The sequence below is a fragment of the Vipera berus genome (assembly GCF_964194415.1).
Source record: "Vipera berus genome assembly, chromosome: 3".
NCBI lineage: Eukaryota > Metazoa > Chordata > Lepidosauria > Squamata > Viperidae > Vipera > Vipera berus.
The window spans coordinates 148,948,121-148,966,707 of record NC_138204.1 but is presented as its reverse complement, the minus strand read 5'-3'; the positions used below and the strand labels follow the sequence as shown (position 1 = coordinate 148,966,707).

Below are 18,587 nucleotides of genomic sequence, written 5' to 3'. Positions count from 1 at the left end.
GATTTAATTATAAAGGATCCTAGAGGAAATTGACTTTTTTTCACCAAAGGTTTGGGCAAAGAACCAGGTCTTCAGTGGAAGCCATAAAAATCTCAAGAGGAAATCTCATTCCAGAGGGCAGGCTTTCTTATAAGGAAGGGATATTTTGGGGTTCCAATAGATAGCTGTTTCATTTAACCACAACCCTGCTAGATCAACTCAGCTGGGAAGAGACAGGCAGTTCCTCAAATAACCAGGCCCCATGCTACATTGGACTTTAACAACCAGCATCTTCAATCTCACTCAGGACCAAATTGGCAACCAGTGCAGCTTGCAAAGCAGGGAGTCTTCAAAGGCAACCCTTTGCAGAATGCATTAAAGTAGTCAAGGCATGAGGTGGTAAGATGAGAAACTGTCTGAAGGACTGCCTGATCTAGGCTTTTTCTGATAGAAAAAGGTATAATTAGTGCATTAGTTTATTGAGACCTTGAAGGACAGATCTGATCTTGTTTGATCATGGAATTCTCTTGGACCACCTTCAAGGGCTGGGGATTAGAGGCAGCTTTTGTAGTGGTTGTTCGTGTGAAGGCAGTTCCATTTGGTGTAGTCCAATGAGATGCAATCTCAGGGAGTACTTTTAGAAGAGAATATCTACAGAGGGCAACCATTAGTGTTGTTGTTAGTTGCGAAGTTGTGTCCGACCCATTGCGACCCCATGGACAACATTCCTCCAGGCCTTCCTATCCTCTACCATCTTCTGGAGTCCATTTAAGCTCACACCTACTGCTTCAGTGACTCCATCCAGCCACCTCATTCTCTGTCATCCCTTTCTTCTCTTGCCCTCAATCTTTCCCAGCATTAGGCTCTTCTCCAGTGAGTCCTTCCTTCTCATTAGGTGGCCAAAGTATTTGAGCTTCAACTTCATGATCTGGCCTTCTAAAGAACAGTCAAGGTTGATCTCCTCTAGGATTGACCGGTTTGATCACCTTGCAGTCCAACGGACTCGGAGTCTTCTCCAGCACCATAGTTCAAAGGCCTCAATTCTTTGGCGCTCAGCCTTTCTTATGGTCCAACTTTCACAGCCATACATTGCAACTGGGAAGACCATAGCCTTGACTATACGCATTTTTGTCGACAGGGTGATGTCTCTGCTTTTTAGTGTGCTGTCTAGATTTGCCATGGTTTTCCTCCCGAGGAGCATCTTTTAATTTCTTAGCTGCAGTCCCCATCTGCGGTGATCTTGGAGCCCAGGAAAATAAAATCTATCACTACCTCCATTTCTTCGCCATCTATTTGCCAGGAATTGAGAGGGCCGGATGCCATGATCTTGGTTTTCTTAATGTTAAGTTTCAAGCCAACTTTTGCACTCTCCTTCTTCACCTGCAACAAGAGGCTCTTTAGTTCTTCACTTTCTGCCACTAGAGTGGTATCATCTGCATATCTTAGGTTGTTGATATTTCTTCCGGCGATCTTAATTCCAACTTTTGATTCATCTAGCCCTGCCTTTCTCATGATGTGCTCTGCATATAAGTTAAATAGGCAGGGCGACAGTATACAGCTTTGCCGGACTCCTTTCCCAATTTTGAGCCAATCAGTGGTTCCGTGTCCAGTTGCTACTTGACCTGCATATAGGTTTCTCAAGAGACAAATAAGATGGTCTGGTACTCTTTAAGAACTTGCCAGAGTTTGTTGTGATCCACACAATCAAATGCTTTAGCATAGCCAATGAATCAGAAGTAGATGTTTTTCTGGAACTCCCTAGCTTTCTCCATGATCCAGCATATGTTGGCAATCTCTATCTCCTCTGCCTCTCCGAAACCAGAAGCCTGTGAAATGTGACAAATCCAAGAGAAAGGACAAGCGGTACAGAGATGGAATCCAGAGTTCAAAGATCCAAATAACACAGAGCTGGGGCTTGGGTTGTTCTGTGTTTTTTCTGAGGGGAAGGCCAACAAATAAGCCAACTGAACCACCCAAATGCACATTACTCTTCAGAATCCACTCTCCCGTTGGCTGCTCTTTGGGCAGTCTATCCTCTATTGCATCATTAAAGCATGCCTCTGCTTAGGACTGCATGGCTGGACTTGACTTTCTGAGAGGTGCAGGTAGGGATGGATTGCTGGATCTGCCTCAGCCAGAGTTAAGTCAAAACTGCTGGAATCACCCCATCTGGGACTATTATCCCAAGATGGACCACCTGGTTCTATTTCTTCCTCAGACATGTCCAGTAAGGCCTCAACAGGTTGGTGTCCTTCTAGATTCAGTTCCCGCTAGAACAGATGTTGGTTGTGACCAGCTTGGAGGGTGGAGGTGATACTTTGCTCAGTTTGGGCAGCTGTGCCAACCATGAGCTTATTTGACTTGGGTTGTTCTGACGACAGTGACATGTTTTCACCATTTCCCCTCTAAGCTAATCTCTTTAAAGAGGACCTGTTTTAGTTGGCCCCTAGTGCAGTGACCAATTGCTAACCCGTGATAGCAGATTTAGCCACTTAACACCAATGCTATAGTCACTACACTAGTTGCCAATTTGCATCTGAGCTCCATTCAAAGTCCTGGGTATATCTTTTGAGGCCCATACTACTTAAGTTTCTGGCTCCTTACAGGCTCCCGATTACATTTGGATGGCCCAAAGTCTTGGAAAGAAATTAGGAGATTTGCCGAGGACCCCCAACCTAAAGAAGTGAAGGGGGGTAGAGATCAAATGATGCAACTCCTTGGCTGCCCCACATTTTCCAATGCTTTGCCCACTGAGATATAGGGCACCATGAACCTCTTGGCTTTCAGAAAGATCTGGATATTCCAGAGGGCATTTGGCAAACATCAATAAAGGTCACCCTTTAATTGGCTAATTAGTTTGGCTTTGCTGCTTTTGTGTTTTGCTGTTTGTAAACTGCCTTTAGTCTACAAAGGAGTACAATAAACTGTTAAATAAATAATGAATAAATCTGAGATGGAAATATCCACTTATTATTTCCAGAATCTTCCATAACTGACTCTGTACAGATGCAAACTTTTGTGTAGAAATAAAAAAAATACAATCCTTGTATTAACCAATGACCCACATCTTTTTAAATTTTACTGGGTTCTTGGCATCAACAATTTATTATTGTACGCCACTCAGAATCACTTTTCGTGAGATGGTCAGCAATATAAATTTGATTAATAAACAAAATAATAAATAAAACGTAAGATTTCCATTGTTATTTGTAAGCCTTTAAACAATAACATTTAACCATTGATTAGTAATTATTTTCAACTCTGGCTCAGAAAATTTGGCACTGCCTTATTTACAAGCATACCAGCAGCAAAACAAACCACCATACATTGTTTTGTGTTAGTTAAATGAATTATTAGGAATTTGCAGTCTTCACTGATTGCAACTGCCTATTAAAGAATCTATTCTGAAAGTGGGTATAGCCACAATTCAATGTGGTAACACTTTATTTTTTCAGTATCATGGTAACCACCATGTTTTTTAAAGGTGTAACATTGTTTTGTTTTCATTTTTCACAATGAGCAAATAACACCCCCCCCCAAAAAAAAGTTGCAGTTTTTGGCATGCTGAGCAGATGGCTAGGCTGGGAAAAACAATTTCAGGCAGGGGGCAGTGGGGGTGGGGAAACTATGTGAGAACAAACTGGAAAACATCTTAGTGTGCAGTGCTGACAGGGGGGGGAAATAATGGGGGAAGGCCAAGCCAGGTGGTTAATAGCCCGGTGGATGGCTGTGGAATGGGCCAACTCATTAAAGGCCAACTTGCCACAGCCACAAAGCCGTGGGACAACTCAACACAGGACAATTTGACAAATACGAAAGTTAAATTAATTTCAACAGAACTCTGGCCAATAATGAAATAAAGTCAATCCAGAAATAAAAAGTTACAACAATAATAAAAAGTAACTGAATGAAATGATTAATGCAGCGCTGAATTGTCCCGCGGTGAGCTGTCCCATGGTGACCTGGCCGTGGCAAGTTGTCCCACGGCGAGTTGGTCATGGTGAGTTGTCCTAGACCCGGAAAGTGCTTAGCAGGAAATGGAGACTGGCAAAGGGGGGAGCCAGTATGGGTTGAATAGGGAGATGCCAGAAACAAAATTTCTATACTACAGACATAAATCTAACTATTGAGAAGATATAAACCATTACTGATTGACTTAGACAAAATGTACATCTGTATTAAAATTCAGACCAGTGTATTTCTTAATTTTTATTGATGGCATTTATCCCATGGTTATAACATGTTAATTATACTGTAATAAACATGGCTTTAATATTAAACTTTTCCTTATTATCCAAAGTCACCAGAGTCCATTTCTGTAAATATAAAAATATATACTTAACACTTTGTACAATACTGGTTTTTGGTCCAAACAAAAATGGATCAGAAAAGCCAATAAATTTATTTTAAGAATTCCCAATTTTAAATGTCTTTAATGGATTTAGGCAACTTTGAATAATGAGATTTACATAATAAAATCTGAGACAATACTAAACAAAAATTTGCAGTAACACACAAAATTAAAATTTCAAGTTCACAGATTTGTTATGTCAAAGTACAGAGAGAAACAGAATAGTATTTACACATTTGTTTCATAATAAAATAATGAAAAGGCGAGACAGGTGATAAGAAGTAAGAGTGAAAATAGAAACAGCATATAATTATTGAATGAAATACTACTGATCTAACTAGTCCTTAGCATGGACTATTCTTTAACCATTCTTCCTCTATCAGAAAATTTTAGTGGACTATACACACAACTCGCTCACTTCACACATACATCAGCACAAACTCGGCAAAGAAAATTCATTATCCACATTCTCTATTCTATACAGACTCCCCTCTCTAATATAATTACAATTTTGAACTGTCCATAAACGCAGAAGAGCGCACAAAGTGGTGCAAACAGAGGTATTATATGAAGCCATTCGCTGTGCAGGCTATATTTATATCTATAGCCAGACCATGCCAAGTCAGGGAAGGAAAACTGCTGGATTCTAAAGTAGTTTTGCTCAAGATCCTCCCTACCACCAATTCTAATTATTATTATTATTATTATTATTTTAAAAAAAACTAAATGGGAAGAAAAAAGCGAGCAGAGTTTAGGCAGACCTGGCTTCAGCTAAACCCAACATGAGGTACAATTCAGGAACTGAACAATGCAGGGCAACCAGCTGTGGTAAGAGAGTTGCTGTCTGTAACAATCATTAATATTTTTTATTTTCTACGTCTAACAGCCGTCTTTATCTTCCGACCAGTCACTGAAGATCCAATGGAGAATGTACTTTTCCCGTTATTCCTGCTTTGGGAGGTGGAAAAATCAACAGTAAGGAACTTAGAATAACATATCTGAAAGATTTTAGTAGGGCTGAAGAAACATAAACAAGTATACTGTAAAATACAAATAGATGCAAGCGTTTGTTTTACCAAAGAAATACTTTTCTAAAAATTAAATGAAGTCTATAATTTCCAGCTAATGAATCTGAATCTCAACCTTTCTGTTTCTAAAACTTACATTTATCTTTTGAGCTCTATAAGATCAGTTTAAAATACTAATATTCTAAGCATAACAACATCAACAATGTTTTTCTAATATCAGCAAATATAATAACATTTACAGTTGAAGTTAATGCCATTCATTTCATACCAACTGCACGTTCTTTTTCTCATGCCATGGCTCACTGCTCTCCACTGTATAAAAGCATTTCATAGATAATAATTTCCATGCCAAAAAAATATAATAAATAACACAATAGTGTACAAGTCTGTTTTGAACTTTTTCTTACCCCGGATTAAATGATGAAGCCTGAGTAAATGCAAATCCTGAAGAACTTGTTGGCTGTGCTGGTGCACTTGAACTTGCACCAAAGGTAAATATTCCTGGACTGCTGCTTGAAAAGTTGAAATTAGCAGTACTACTTCCAAACTGGAATACTTGACCTAAAGAGCAAACACTGGGATTTAATAATATATCCCCAAAGAGTTTTCCTTGAAACAATTAGTTCTCTTGACAGAAAATGTTTTTTTTAGTATCTTCCATAACATCATTCCATCACAACAAATAAACCTTTATTATATGAACTACTAATTTAGCATCTGCCATATTTTTCAGACCATAAGGCACACTTTCGCCCCCAAAAAGTGGGGGGAAAACGAGGGTGCGTCTTATGGTCTGAAGTTGTGGTACCCCAGAACATTTGTTTGGGGTCCCATGCGCCCGCTTACTGTCCACGGCCTCCCTTCCCCAGGACAACCGCAAAGCAGAGTGGGCGCGCACACCCGGGCCACCCAGCTGCCTTCTTCTTCTTCTTCTCCTCCTCCTCCTGCTTGGCAGGTCTAAGCCAAGAGCGTTGCCAGCGCCTCCGTCCTGGCGGCAGGCTACGAGGCAGTTTTGGCACCACTGCCACCTCCCGGCCGGGATGAGCCGCTGCCTGGCCCCATCCAGCCTCCCGGGGTGGAGACAGGAGGCCCGCCACCGCCTGCGCGCACCCTGCCCTGCCCTCTGGCGAGAAGGCTGCGGGGCTTTCCTTCGCTCGCCGGGCAGAAAGAGACGGGGGGGGGCGCAGGTGCCTTCCCATGCAGGGGCGTGCCTGAAGGTTTTTTTTCTTTTCTTCCTTTCCCCCGAGCGCTTCCGCCGGTTTAAAAACTCTCTTGGATCGAGCGAAAATAGAGAAGCCCCTTGGCTAAATCGAGCGCTTGCTGTTCAAACCGCCCCATCCACATTCCTCGCCTCTCCTCCTCCCTTGGCTCTCAACACAGCCCTGCTGCGTATACACGTGCACCGAGACACGGAACCCACGGGGTGGAGGGTGGAGGTGGGGAAGCCAGCACGCCGAGCTGCTGACCAGCCAATAGAAATGCAGGTTCCTGAGTGGCAGGGCCACTGCGCGACAGTGGGGGACGCGGCGAGGGTGGGGTGCGTAGAGAAAGAATCATGAGGGTTGTTCTCGTACCGCGGGAGAAGTGGGCGTTCGAGGAGAGCTACCGGTAATTCACACGTTTGCGGGCTCCCAGCGGAAAAGAGCAGGAGGGGCGGTGGACGGATCGCCTCCACTGCCATCTTTCCAGCTGCACCTTGTGGAGACCTGGCCCCTTTTTTTGTATCCCCATTTATTAAGGGGTGTCCTCCATCTTGACTTTTTTGACCACCGCTGCAGAGCCCATTGTTATACGCAAAACACAGACTACTGGTAAATTTGCTGCTGCACTGGCCACCAGTCCTGTGATGTTCTCTATGCATGCAGGTGTCTTTCTTTCTTTCTTACTATTTGGTTTGGTTTCTTTCTTTCTTACTATTTGGTTCAGAATATTTTTTTTCTTGTTTTCCTGCTCTAAAAACTGGGTGCGTCTTATGGTCAGGTGCGTCTTATGGTCCGAAAAATACGGTAATCCAATTTTTCCTGCAAAACTTTGTGTCAGATGTCAATTTGAAACTTAGCTGATTGTAATAGATTTGAATGAACATACAAAGAGAACTAGAGCATTAGTTCTCTTTGTATGTTCATTCAAATATATTACAATTAGCTAAGTTTCATATTGACTTCTGACACAAAGTTTTACAGGAAAAATTGGATTAGATGTTGCCAAGAAGTCCTGACATTATATGTATCAAAATTCTTTTGCTCACAGAAATAGTATTTTCCAAGCTAGTAATATGAAATTTGGCATTCATAATCTGTATATTATGATTTGAACTGATCTAATAATAGTCACATATGGATGAAGCACCCATGCAGAAGACAAGGGGAAAGGGGATGAGGCACCCACCATGCATGGATGAAGAAAGCAGCTGGAAATAATGAGAGGAACAAAAAGGATTTCTGCATCCAAAATTATTCAAACATGAGGGAAATATGCCAAATGGAACATGTCTGACTCAAATCTTACAAAGATGGCATCTGGAAGTTAAAACAGATATACTAACTCTGGTCTTCAGAGTTTTAGATACGAAAGTTGAAAACCAAACATAGGCTTTTCAAAGAACACAACTAGTTACAGAATGAAAACTGTAGTTTGAACTTACCAGTACCAGGAGCTGTACCTGAACCAAAGCCAGGTTGTTGGTTAGCTTGCTGTCCAAAGACAGAAGGCTGGGCAGCACTTGATGCAGTCCCAAAAGCTGGAGGAGCAGGCAGAGCGCTACCAGGAAATAATGAAGATGAGGAAAGTGATCCAAAGGTTGGAGTACTGGTCTGATTGGAGGCTTGGCTTTGACCAAATGTTGGTGTCTGACTAGCACCAAAAGCTGGACCGGCTGCAGAAGCTGAAGATCCAGAGCCAAACACAAAGGAAGAAGAACCTAGAAAAACAAATGAGCAGAATAAACATGGCAACTACACATACATTTAAACCTATCAGCCATTCTCTTTCAGGATCTAGAGTTATGCAAAGCACAGAGGGGCAAACCAACAAGGCAAACTCATTGAAAGCAGAAGATAATAATCTCTCTGACATCATCCAGCCATGACTTTGCTTTTCCTCACCCTTCTTCTTGACCCATCCATTTTTCCTTCACATTTTCCTTTCTTCTGTTTTGCAATTTCATCTACCCCAGTTATGTGCCTGAACAATGACATTTAAATTCAGTCCATATTCATTCAGCATCCATTCAGTCTTGACTTCTATTTCTTCTGACATCTTTGACTCTCAGTTCCGTATAACAAGCACTCTTACTCTCAGCCATGTTTTCCATTTTTGCCATCCACTCTTCGTAATGAACTACTTTTCATCATCATTTGTACATCTTAGAATTTCTCAAATTCCCCATCTTTTATAAACACTTAAATCTCACAGCACTGTTTTATGCCTAAAGATACTTACCCATGTAACAGGGCTGTATTGCTATTATCCTTCTCATCTGTCTCATCTTTCCTACAACCTTCTCCTATTGGTATCTTATGATTTATGACCTATGACTTATTACTTTGTGGTTTGTATGTACCCCGAGAGCTTATGCACTGGAGAAAAATTCTTTGTGTCCAATCACACTTGGCCAATAAAGAATATTCCTACTTCCTTCTTTGCTTCCATAATATACAGCTAGTCTTTCCTTTAGCAACAAATTTTCAGTTCCATTTTTATTTAAAACATACCATAATTCAAGCTTATTCATTTTATTATACATTTTCTAAGATAACAAGGATATAACATTTCAGTCCCACGTTCACATTTAACTCACTGATCTGTGAAAGAGCAAATATCTCATCCAAACATTATTCCATCCATTATTGAAAAATGCCTACATGTGTTAATTATTGTAATACTGTAGTTCATTTCTATAATTAGACCAACAGAGCTATAGTAAGTGCAACAAAGCAATTGAAAAAAAAATAAACATGCTGTTAAAGAACACATAGCTAGTTGGAAACAGGCATAATGCAAGATAGAAAAAAAAGCAGAAAAAAACTTAGCTGAGTAAATAGAATAATTTCAAAAACCTGATGAAATTGCTTGATGTAAAAGCTATTGCATTAGCTCATGCTATTGCAATAGCTTTTATATAGGTTCTTCTGCCATTAATAGGATTAAACAAGCTGATAAATATCACTGAAGTTAATGATTACTTATAATATTTTCACTAACAATTGTTTTAAACTGATTACCAAAAAGCATCATCATCCCACAGATAGCCTGTAAATTCAGCCTTTGCATATTTTAATCGTCTCAGAACTCTCCGCGCAATTCTTATTTGGAAATCTAGTTTCTTCTATAGTCACTTTTCTAATTTTCAAGCATACCTGTAGGAGGCGCTGTTGTGGTAGGTGTTGCAAAACCGAAACCAGTGTTAGCGGTGATGTTAGTGGGGGGGCCTGAACCAAAGAGGAACGGAACAGGAGTGCTTGCCCCGGAAGTGGTTGTTGGTGGCTTGCTGTCTTGAGAGAACCCAAAAGACTTTGTGATATTTGAATCAGAAGCATTACCAAAAGCAGAACTGCTCACAGTGTTGGTGGCCTGTCCAAATAAAAATGCTGGCGGGGGAGCTGAGGAAGAAGGGGTGCTGCTAAATATCGTGCTGCTGCTGCTACTGCTGCCACCAAGAGAAACACTTGGCACAGGAGTAATAGAAGAAGTATTACTCAGGAAGGTGAATGGCTCCTTTGCTGGTGCTGGATCTAAAACGTAAACCAAATTGTAAGTTAGAAACAAACGATGAAGATGGCTACTGATGCTGTAAAGAGATAAAGGGTTCTAAGGGATGAGAGGATACCAGGGATTATACACTCATTTAGTGAAGAATTCCCAACGCATTTTATACAGAGTATTACCCAACTGTGTAACTGAATGATATGATTCGATTAAATTAATCTCTATCCAAACCATGGTTTATTATACTGAAAACATGTACTTGCATGCTTTCTCCTGTCTGTTAGTGCCAGGTTTAATAAAACATGCACTCCTCTTTTGTTTGAACCATGGTTTGAACCATGGTTGAAACCACTTCGCGGGCCGCATCCGGCCCCCGGGCCTTGTGTTTGACATGTCTGATCTAGAAGTTACAGCTAATCCAAAATGTAGTAGTGAAGGCAACATGGGAGGGTCACATTATGTAACCAGAATCACAAACTTCAGATTGGTGGCTACATAAATCTATAAAATATATAAATAGATGTCCTTATGAACCCCACTGCATTGCAAACTGCAATGATTACCAGTCAGCTTCCAAGTGTAATTCAAGATATTGGTTCTCATTTTTTAAAATTAATTTTCGTTAAATGTCTTCTAATCTTCTTTATAGCAGTTATCAATGTATTCAAATGTTAGCTTCTTTCTTTAAGGTTATATCATAACTCCCTTCTTTCCATTATCTATCTTTTCTAATCATTAAACTCACAAGTCACAAGGGCATTTTGTTCCAATTTCAGCAAAAAGTCCAGAAAGGATTTCCAGTCCCTAACCTCTGTAATTATTGTCTTTTCTCTAATTAAACAGGTCAATTTTGAATCTCTGCAAATTCTGTCACCATCAACCATTCCTCTATTTTAGTATTTCAGGTATTTTAATAATCTCACTGCAATTACCATGCACAAAGCAATTATCCGTAAGTTTTTTCCAGTTGTTTGTCCATTACTCCCACCAAGAAAAGCTCTGGTTTTAGTTTAATGTCAGTCTTTAAAATGTTTTGTTAATCTTTGTATTTCAACCCAGAGCTGCTTAGGGCAGGGGTAGGCAACCTCGGCTCTTTTATGACTCATGGACTTCAACTCCCAGAATTCCTGAGTCAGCAGAGCTGACTCAGGGATTCTGGGAGTTGAAGTCCATGAGTCATAAAAGAGCCGAGGTTGCCTACCCCTGGCATAGGGTGTGGCTTGAGGGATTATCTCCAATTGTGTTCTGCCTGTCTCTTATGATACAGCAAACTGGGTCAAATCAGGTCTCATCAATCAGTGTTATCTTGTCACCACAGGAATCATGCTTTTTCTGTTGCAGTGCCTGCCCTTTGGAATGAGATCTCCCTGGAGATTTGCATAGCTCTCACCCTTGTGACATTTAGGAATCTGTTTAAAAAACCTGGTTATTCTCTGAAGTCTTAGGATAAAGTGATCGGGAAGCCATTTGTTATGTTGAATAAATGGCTTGGGGTATTGTTTTCCCAGCTGGTCAAAGTTCTTTTTACTCATATCTCCATGTGTGTTTTTTCTATTTGAAGCTGCCTTGACACACTGAGGAGTTGGGCAGCCTTTAAATTAGGATAAATAAACAAATGCTCAAGATATACTGTTTATATTTATGTATCTCTTCTTTGTACCCTCCTGTCAATCTAGAAGTTCAAAAGCATGCAGATGTGAGTAGATAAATAGGTATCATTTGTGTGGGAAGGTAACTTTCTGTGATGTCATGCTGGCTACATGACCAGATAAATGTCTTCGGAAGCATTGGCTCAATGGCCTTGAAATGGAGATGAACACCACTCTCTGTAGTCGGCATCAACTAGAGGAGTAAAATTTTACCTTTACCTCTTGGTACCCATATACAATAGGAAACTTTTTCATTCACTAATTTGCAATCAGAACAATGCTGCATATATGTTTTCCTGCTCCTTTAAAAATCTTTGTTCTCAATTACACTATATGTTCTGCACATACTTGATCATGTTTTCCCCTTGTTGTTTCTACATTGAGTTCCTCTTCCATCTTTTATCTATTTTATGTTGGGACTGAATTTTGTGTCTTCATTCTCTTTTCCCTTGTAATAAATAATAATAATAATGATGCTATAATTGTAACACCTCAGTTTAGCGAGTCATTTCCACTATAATTCCTTAAATAAGTTCAGCTCAAAAGAGGTAATTCATTCATTAATACCCAAGCATGAATAACTACACATTCTCACTCAACTTCAACAGTCTAATGCTTCTTTTGACTCTAGTCTACACCAAGTTCAAAAGCTCATAATTGTACTTATTTAGTTTGAATTCTGGACTTTCCATAGAATTACAATCTATTTATACATTACTTTGGGAAAATATTCAATGTTCATGGAAACTGTAAGAAACTAAATGCGGTTACAGCTACATGAATGTTTAAATAGACAATCAAACAATACCTGAATATTATTTTATCACATTTGACATCTAGCTATTAAATTCCTTTTATCAAATTGTTTTTTATTCTTAACATTAAAATATTCCCCACCGTCTTATCTAGATTCCCCCTTTCCATTGCATATGCTGTAAAGCACATCACTCCCTTCTTTGTTTATATATTTCTCTTTTCACTTCTTCCTATCCTTGCTTCTGTTTTTACCCTCCAGTACATATGGTAATCTGTTTTTTAATTGCCAATATACCAACATACTTTGTATTTCAAATTGTGTTTATCAACTGCCCCTCCCCTACTATTACGTCATGCTGCCTTACTTGATTCTGGGTTACCAATATTTCTGATTGTTGGTTTCAAACGGAGTTATATTGATTATGATGTGAATGCTGATTGGTATTCAATTTCTATAATCATTTTCTTGTTATAGAAAACTACAGTTTCTCACCAACCTGAACATGTTCTAACTTGCATTGGTGACAAGTTTTATCTCTTTTTAATCATTCAGTCTTACACAGCTGATAAGAATGATAATCTTATAATCGTTGGGCGGTAGGAAAAAGGAGGATATATGAGTCTAAAATAAAAATGTTCAGAGCTTTTTTGTAAAAAAGCAAGAGTGTGGGAGGAGTTTCCACTCATTCTTTGATTTTTATGTTGGGTGAACAAAAAGAAAAATCCATCCCTCTTTTGTAGAATTCCAGGCAGCTGTGGTTATTAGGCTAGAATGTACGTTTCTCATCGGAAATCATGTTTAATTCTTCAATTAGAAAATCAAAACATCAGATTCCTATAATACCAAAGAATAAAATGCTTGAGATGATGAACTACTGCTATTACACACAAGTGAGGAGAGAGCTTATTTTTATAAATGCTTTTTTTACCGGTGTGTATCCTACCTTGGCATTTTGAAGAGATACTGGTTCTTTCCAAAACAATATTTTCATCTTGAGTTTCAAACTCTATTTTACTAAAGGTTTATTATGATGCTTTTTCAAATAAATCTTACCCTTTAATTTTTAATGAGATAACATTATATTTATATTTTTTAACCAGTTAAGGAAAAACTATGTGCTGTAATTATACAATTATTTCCTTTATAAACATAGATGGTAACATTTTAACAGCACTTTTGTCCCCTAGATTGCAGCTTCTTGTTCTGCCTTTTGGACATCCAGCTCAAGCTGAGTTTATTGAGAGTCATCAAGTTCAGATGTAGGAATCTAAAAAACTTACCAATTTAAGAATTGGATATTACTGCTCCGAACCATATGATTTTGGGCAGTTTGAAAGTAAAGCTTTTTAACTAGAAGTAGGTTCAATGTGTCCATGATATGGTGTTTCAGACCAAACATGTGAGTTTTGTACATTGCTACAGTATTCAGATACGATCAAGCATTAATTTTGTTCTTTTAAGTCAAAACAGAATCCAGCCTCTATAATAACTATGGATGTTGGGAAAGCTTCCAATATGCTTTCTTGGAAATTACACGGTACCATGATACATTCAACCTCTAAATAATAAGTAATTATTAAAGATATGCCTTCTCCTTAGGTTAAATTTATGTCATAGTATGTAAAAAATACCCTCTTCCCCCTATTATTTTTTAATTTGGCTTTAGATTCTACCTGTATTATTAAAAATTCTGAAAATAGTACAATGCTTATAATGAAAAACAAGCATAATATTCTATTATGTGGGAACAGCCTTGCCAAATATGGGTATCCAAGCCTAGACAGGGATGAGTTTCTGATTTTCAGTTTAATATTGCAATTTAAAGAGTGGAAACAGTGGATTGTAATATTAGTTATTTCCATTAGATCATTCCTTTATTGGATAAATCTGTTTTCTGGCTCAATTAGGCTTTTCATAATATTACTGTACTTTAGTTCAACTCTGTTCTGCTGAAGTTCCTGTGTGATGAATTTGCAACTGTGAATCCATAATCAAGGCCCTTGTTTTAGAGGTGTATCTTCTTAATCGGCCAATTTAATATCACCATTAATCAAAGTAATAAAAAGCATGAAATAAAAAACTTGGGAATTCAATGAATTTTTGCACCTACCTGCAGCAGAGCTTGCTTGTGCCCCAAATGCAAATGTTGGTTTTATTTGTTGTTCAGTTGGTTTCTCGGCAGGTTTTGCCAAGTTGAAATTAAACGCAGGCTTAACTGTGCCATTGTCTTTGGTTTGTTCCGTTTTCACAAATGAAAACATGGGCTGTGCCTTTGACTCTTCACTCTCTGCTTTCTTTCCAAACACTGATGACGCAGAAGAGGCGCCCACCTCCTGCTTTTCGTCTGTCCTTCCCAAAGTAAGCGGTGGGGCATTCACAGGGTTTATATTGCTGAAAGTAAAGCCACCTTTTGCTGAAGGCGCTCCCTTTTTCTCCTCTGATTTCTTAGAGGAAAAGGAACTTTCTGTAATTTCCTTCCCCTCTACATTTCCAAATTTGAAAGTACCTATTCCAGTTTTTTTCTCAGATGCAGTTGTGGATCCTATAGAACCTGTGCCAAAAGTGAAACCTCCTATAACTGGTTTGCTGGGTCCATCTTTCTTCTCTGGTTGTCCAAGGTTAGCAATTCCAAATTGAAATGATGTAGTAGATGAAGAACTGCTAGCTCCAGCAGGAAGTCCAAAACTGAAAGCGGTATTGCTCTTTCCTTCTTTCACACTCTCCTCAGATTTAGTCTCTGAAGAAAAGCTTCCCAGGATGGAGCCCTCGTTTTTAGAAAATGTAAAGCTTCCTGATGAACCCGATTCTGATGTATTGCCAAATTTGAATCCTGCTTGTTCTCCAAATTTGAAGTTTTTTCCTGCAGTTCCCAAAGTCTGGGATAATTCTGATGAGGATGATGACTGAATACCAAATTTAAACGAAGGAGCAGATGGCTCTGAAGTCGCTGTATTAAAACCTGCAATTAAATGGAATTTTAATTTAGTACGTTCTGAAGTTTTCATATAGTCTTGAACAATCTGGTGTATTTTAAGGGCACAGGTAATCATTGCTTGCCAACCACTCATTCAGTAACCATTTGAAGTTGTGACAGTGATGAAAAAGAAACAGTTTTATGACCGGTCCACGAACTTCTAGGCACATGCTCACAATTCAGTCACTTGGCAACCAGCACACATCTACAATAGTTGCAGCATCCAGCAGTCACGTAATAACCTTCACAGCTGGATTCCAACAAACAATCTTAGTGAGGAAGCCAGCAGGAAGCCATAAGTCCTGGTCACGTAACATCATACTTAAAAACTCATGGGGATTCACTTAACAACTGCAAGTGGAATTAACAAAGTTGGGTACAGTCACATACTATTTCACTTTACAACCATGTCACTTAGCGATGAAGTTGCCAGTTCCAACAGTACTAAGTGAAGTCTACCTATACTGAACCTCAGCCTCTTGGCAACTACACAGAGAAGTCCTTGCAATCTTCTTGGCAAGATTTTTGGCAGATATTTGCTTACAGTGGAAATCATACTGAAATGTTGATTTGAATGGGCTCTTGCTTTTCTATAAGAAAATTGCACACTTATTGAAATCCAGCACTGCACTCTGTTAGAAAGGGCAGCAAATATCTACAAGGGAAGCAAATATCTAAACGTATCTGACTTAAGCTTATTTTTTCTAGTGCAACAAATAACATAAATAAAAAAGATTACTTTATTTACTTACCTTTGAATTCAGTCTTGTGGCCTGGTTTTGAACTCTCACAAGCTACACATTTGATTGCATCTGCTTTGTTTTGTACTAAGCAGGTTTCACAGTCCCAGCTTCCCTCTGGTTTCTTGAATTTGTCTAAATTCAAAAATCCTCCAGAAAGAGTAGGTAAAGATGAAGCACTGCCACTGACCGTAGGTACTGAACTTCCTAAATAATAAAACAAAATGATATAAAGCAACTATTAGCAAAAGGCCCACTCCAGAAAACTGCTAATTTAAAATAAACAAGTTTAATAGCTGCTTCATAGGGAGTAATAACAAATAATTCGAGCATAGAATCAGTATTCATAATTTTAAATGCAAACTATACTGCTCAAAAAAATAAAGGGAATACAAGATAAGACATCCTACTATTAAATACAGTACATTGTGTTGTTTAAGTGTTCCCTTTATTTTTTTGAGCAGTATAGTTTCCTACATTTGTTACAATAAAATACATGAGAGCGGAGGGGAAAAATTAAGAAAGATTACTTATACCAACTTAAACTCCTGCAGAATAGATGGTGCCAAGCTATGAAATAAATAATGTATGCTTTGCTTTACTGTCAAAATAAAAGTCCAGAGTGAACCTAGAATTCTTGAGAAACTGGCTAACATATTAACTAAAGAACTAATGTCCAATTTCAACTGGGCAGTGATTTCTAAAGATGAATCCAGGATAAAAATCTATCAAAGAAACATTAAGAATCACCTAACAACAGAGATTCTTTTCAGTATTCTCATTTGTGCCTTTAATACGTGGCATTATAACATGATTATCACTTTGGTCCCCAAACTCAAATTATCTGTATCCATACACCATTGTCTATCTTTTTCGTATTTGGCGGTGTAATAAAATCTTGCATTATAATTAAACATAAGGTAAAGGTAAAGGTAAAGGTTCCCCCGCACATGCGTGCTAGTCGTTTCCGACTCTAGGGGCCGGTGCTCATCTCCGTTTCATAGCCGAAGAGCCAGCGCTTGTCCGAGGATGTCTCCATGGTCATGTGGCCGGCATGACTGGACGCCAAAGGCGCACGGAACGCTGTTACCTTCCCACCGTAGTGGTCCCTATTTTTCTACTTGCATTTTTTACGTGCTTTTGAACTGCTAGGTTGGCAGAAGCTGGGACGAGTAACAGGCGCTCACTCTGTTACGCGGCACTCGGGATTCGACCCGCCAAACTGCCGACCTTCTGATCGACAAGCTCAGCATCCTAACCCACTGAGCCACCGCGTCCCTTATAATTAAACATAGGCATACATAAACACGGTCATCATAAGGGCAAAAAATAATTACAATACTAAAAGCAGGCTACACATATTTTTAACATTAAAATATTCCAGTATGTTTTCGGTGGCGTCCTAGGCTTTCTTCTTAAAATAAATTACGCAATAGTATAGTCTTGTGCATGTTTTCAGAAAAAAGTTCCATGTGACTCAGTGTTGTTTTACTTTCTAGTAACTGTGTTTAGGATTCGAGTCTTTCTTCTGATACAATTTTCAAATGTTCTGCAAACTAAATGGAATTAAATGGAATTAAAAAAAAACCAACTCACCTGCTTTGCTTGACTGACAGGCCACACACTGGTTGTTCTCTTCCAGATTTGACACTAAGCACACAGAACACTCCCAAGCACCTTTCGGCTTTTTGAATTTGTCTCCAAATCCTAAAGTGTTTGTTACATTAGCAGAACTAGAAGAGGAAGACACTGTTGTGGTTGCATTGTCTATGACAAAAGGCAACACCAGAGCTTGTTTTACTCCTGCTCCAGGTTTTGGTGTTTCACAGGCCACACATTTTGCAGCTTCTGATTTGTTCTGGACCAAACAGGTATCACAGTCCCAAGTTCCAACTCCTGCTTTAAACTTATCTCCAAACCCTTGTGCTTCTGTGGAAGAAACTATTGGTTTGATGGTGATGTTCTGAGTTAAAGTCTCAGTCTGTTTAGTACCATTGGATGTTGGCACTTTTGTAATTTGGGAGGCTGTACATTTGTTTTCTGCCAACTTGTTCTGGGTAAGACATGTGTCGTGTGGCCAATAGGTTGGCATTTGCTTCATAGGATCTCCAAGTCCTGAAACAGCTCCAGAAAATTTACTTATTGCAGGCCTTGTGTAAAGTACTGTGCTTGTTTCAACAGATGGTGTGATTGAGGATGGGGACGTTGATAGACTAGCTGGGGAAGGAAAATCTAAGAAAAAAAACCCAGAAAAGAACCTTACGTTTCCAGCAAAAATTCTTTTGAAACTACATTAAAACAACCAACATTTTAGTAACAATATGTATTTATCGAATTCCCTAAAATTCCCTTTGCTAACCACTGTCCTGAAAATAACTTTATATTAAAATCATGTCCTTAAA

The 18,587-nt window shown here is 39.0% G+C and overlaps 1 protein-coding gene across 4 annotated transcripts in view; it reads right to left on the bottom strand.

Annotated features, from left to right (window-relative positions):
• Nucleotides 1-2,933: 2,933 nt before the first annotated feature.
• NUP153 (nucleoporin 153) overlaps nucleotides 2,934-18,587 on the bottom strand; it is a 36,010-nt gene continuing 20,356 nt past the window's right edge. Inside the window, exons 16-22 of one of the 4 annotated variants that reach the window (XM_081324795.1) lie at nucleotides 17,782-18,417; nucleotides 16,198-16,392; nucleotides 14,582-15,430; nucleotides 9,717-10,091; nucleotides 8,003-8,278; nucleotides 5,766-5,919; nucleotides 2,934-5,281 (exon numbers count right to left, since the gene is read on the bottom strand). In XM_081324795.1, coding sequence (XP_081180921.1) covers nucleotides 5,197-5,281; nucleotides 5,766-5,919; nucleotides 8,003-8,278; nucleotides 9,717-10,091; nucleotides 14,582-15,430; nucleotides 16,198-16,392; nucleotides 17,782-18,417 — 2,570 coding nt within the window. In that variant the 3' untranslated portion in view covers nucleotides 2,934-5,196. Of the gene's footprint in view, nucleotides 5,282-5,765; nucleotides 5,920-8,002; nucleotides 8,279-9,716; nucleotides 10,092-12,062; nucleotides 12,163-14,581; nucleotides 15,431-16,197; nucleotides 16,393-17,781; nucleotides 18,418-18,587 lie in introns of those variants that run through there. The other 3 variants (XM_081324796.1, XM_081324797.1, XR_014026052.1) reach the window with 3 other exon arrangements.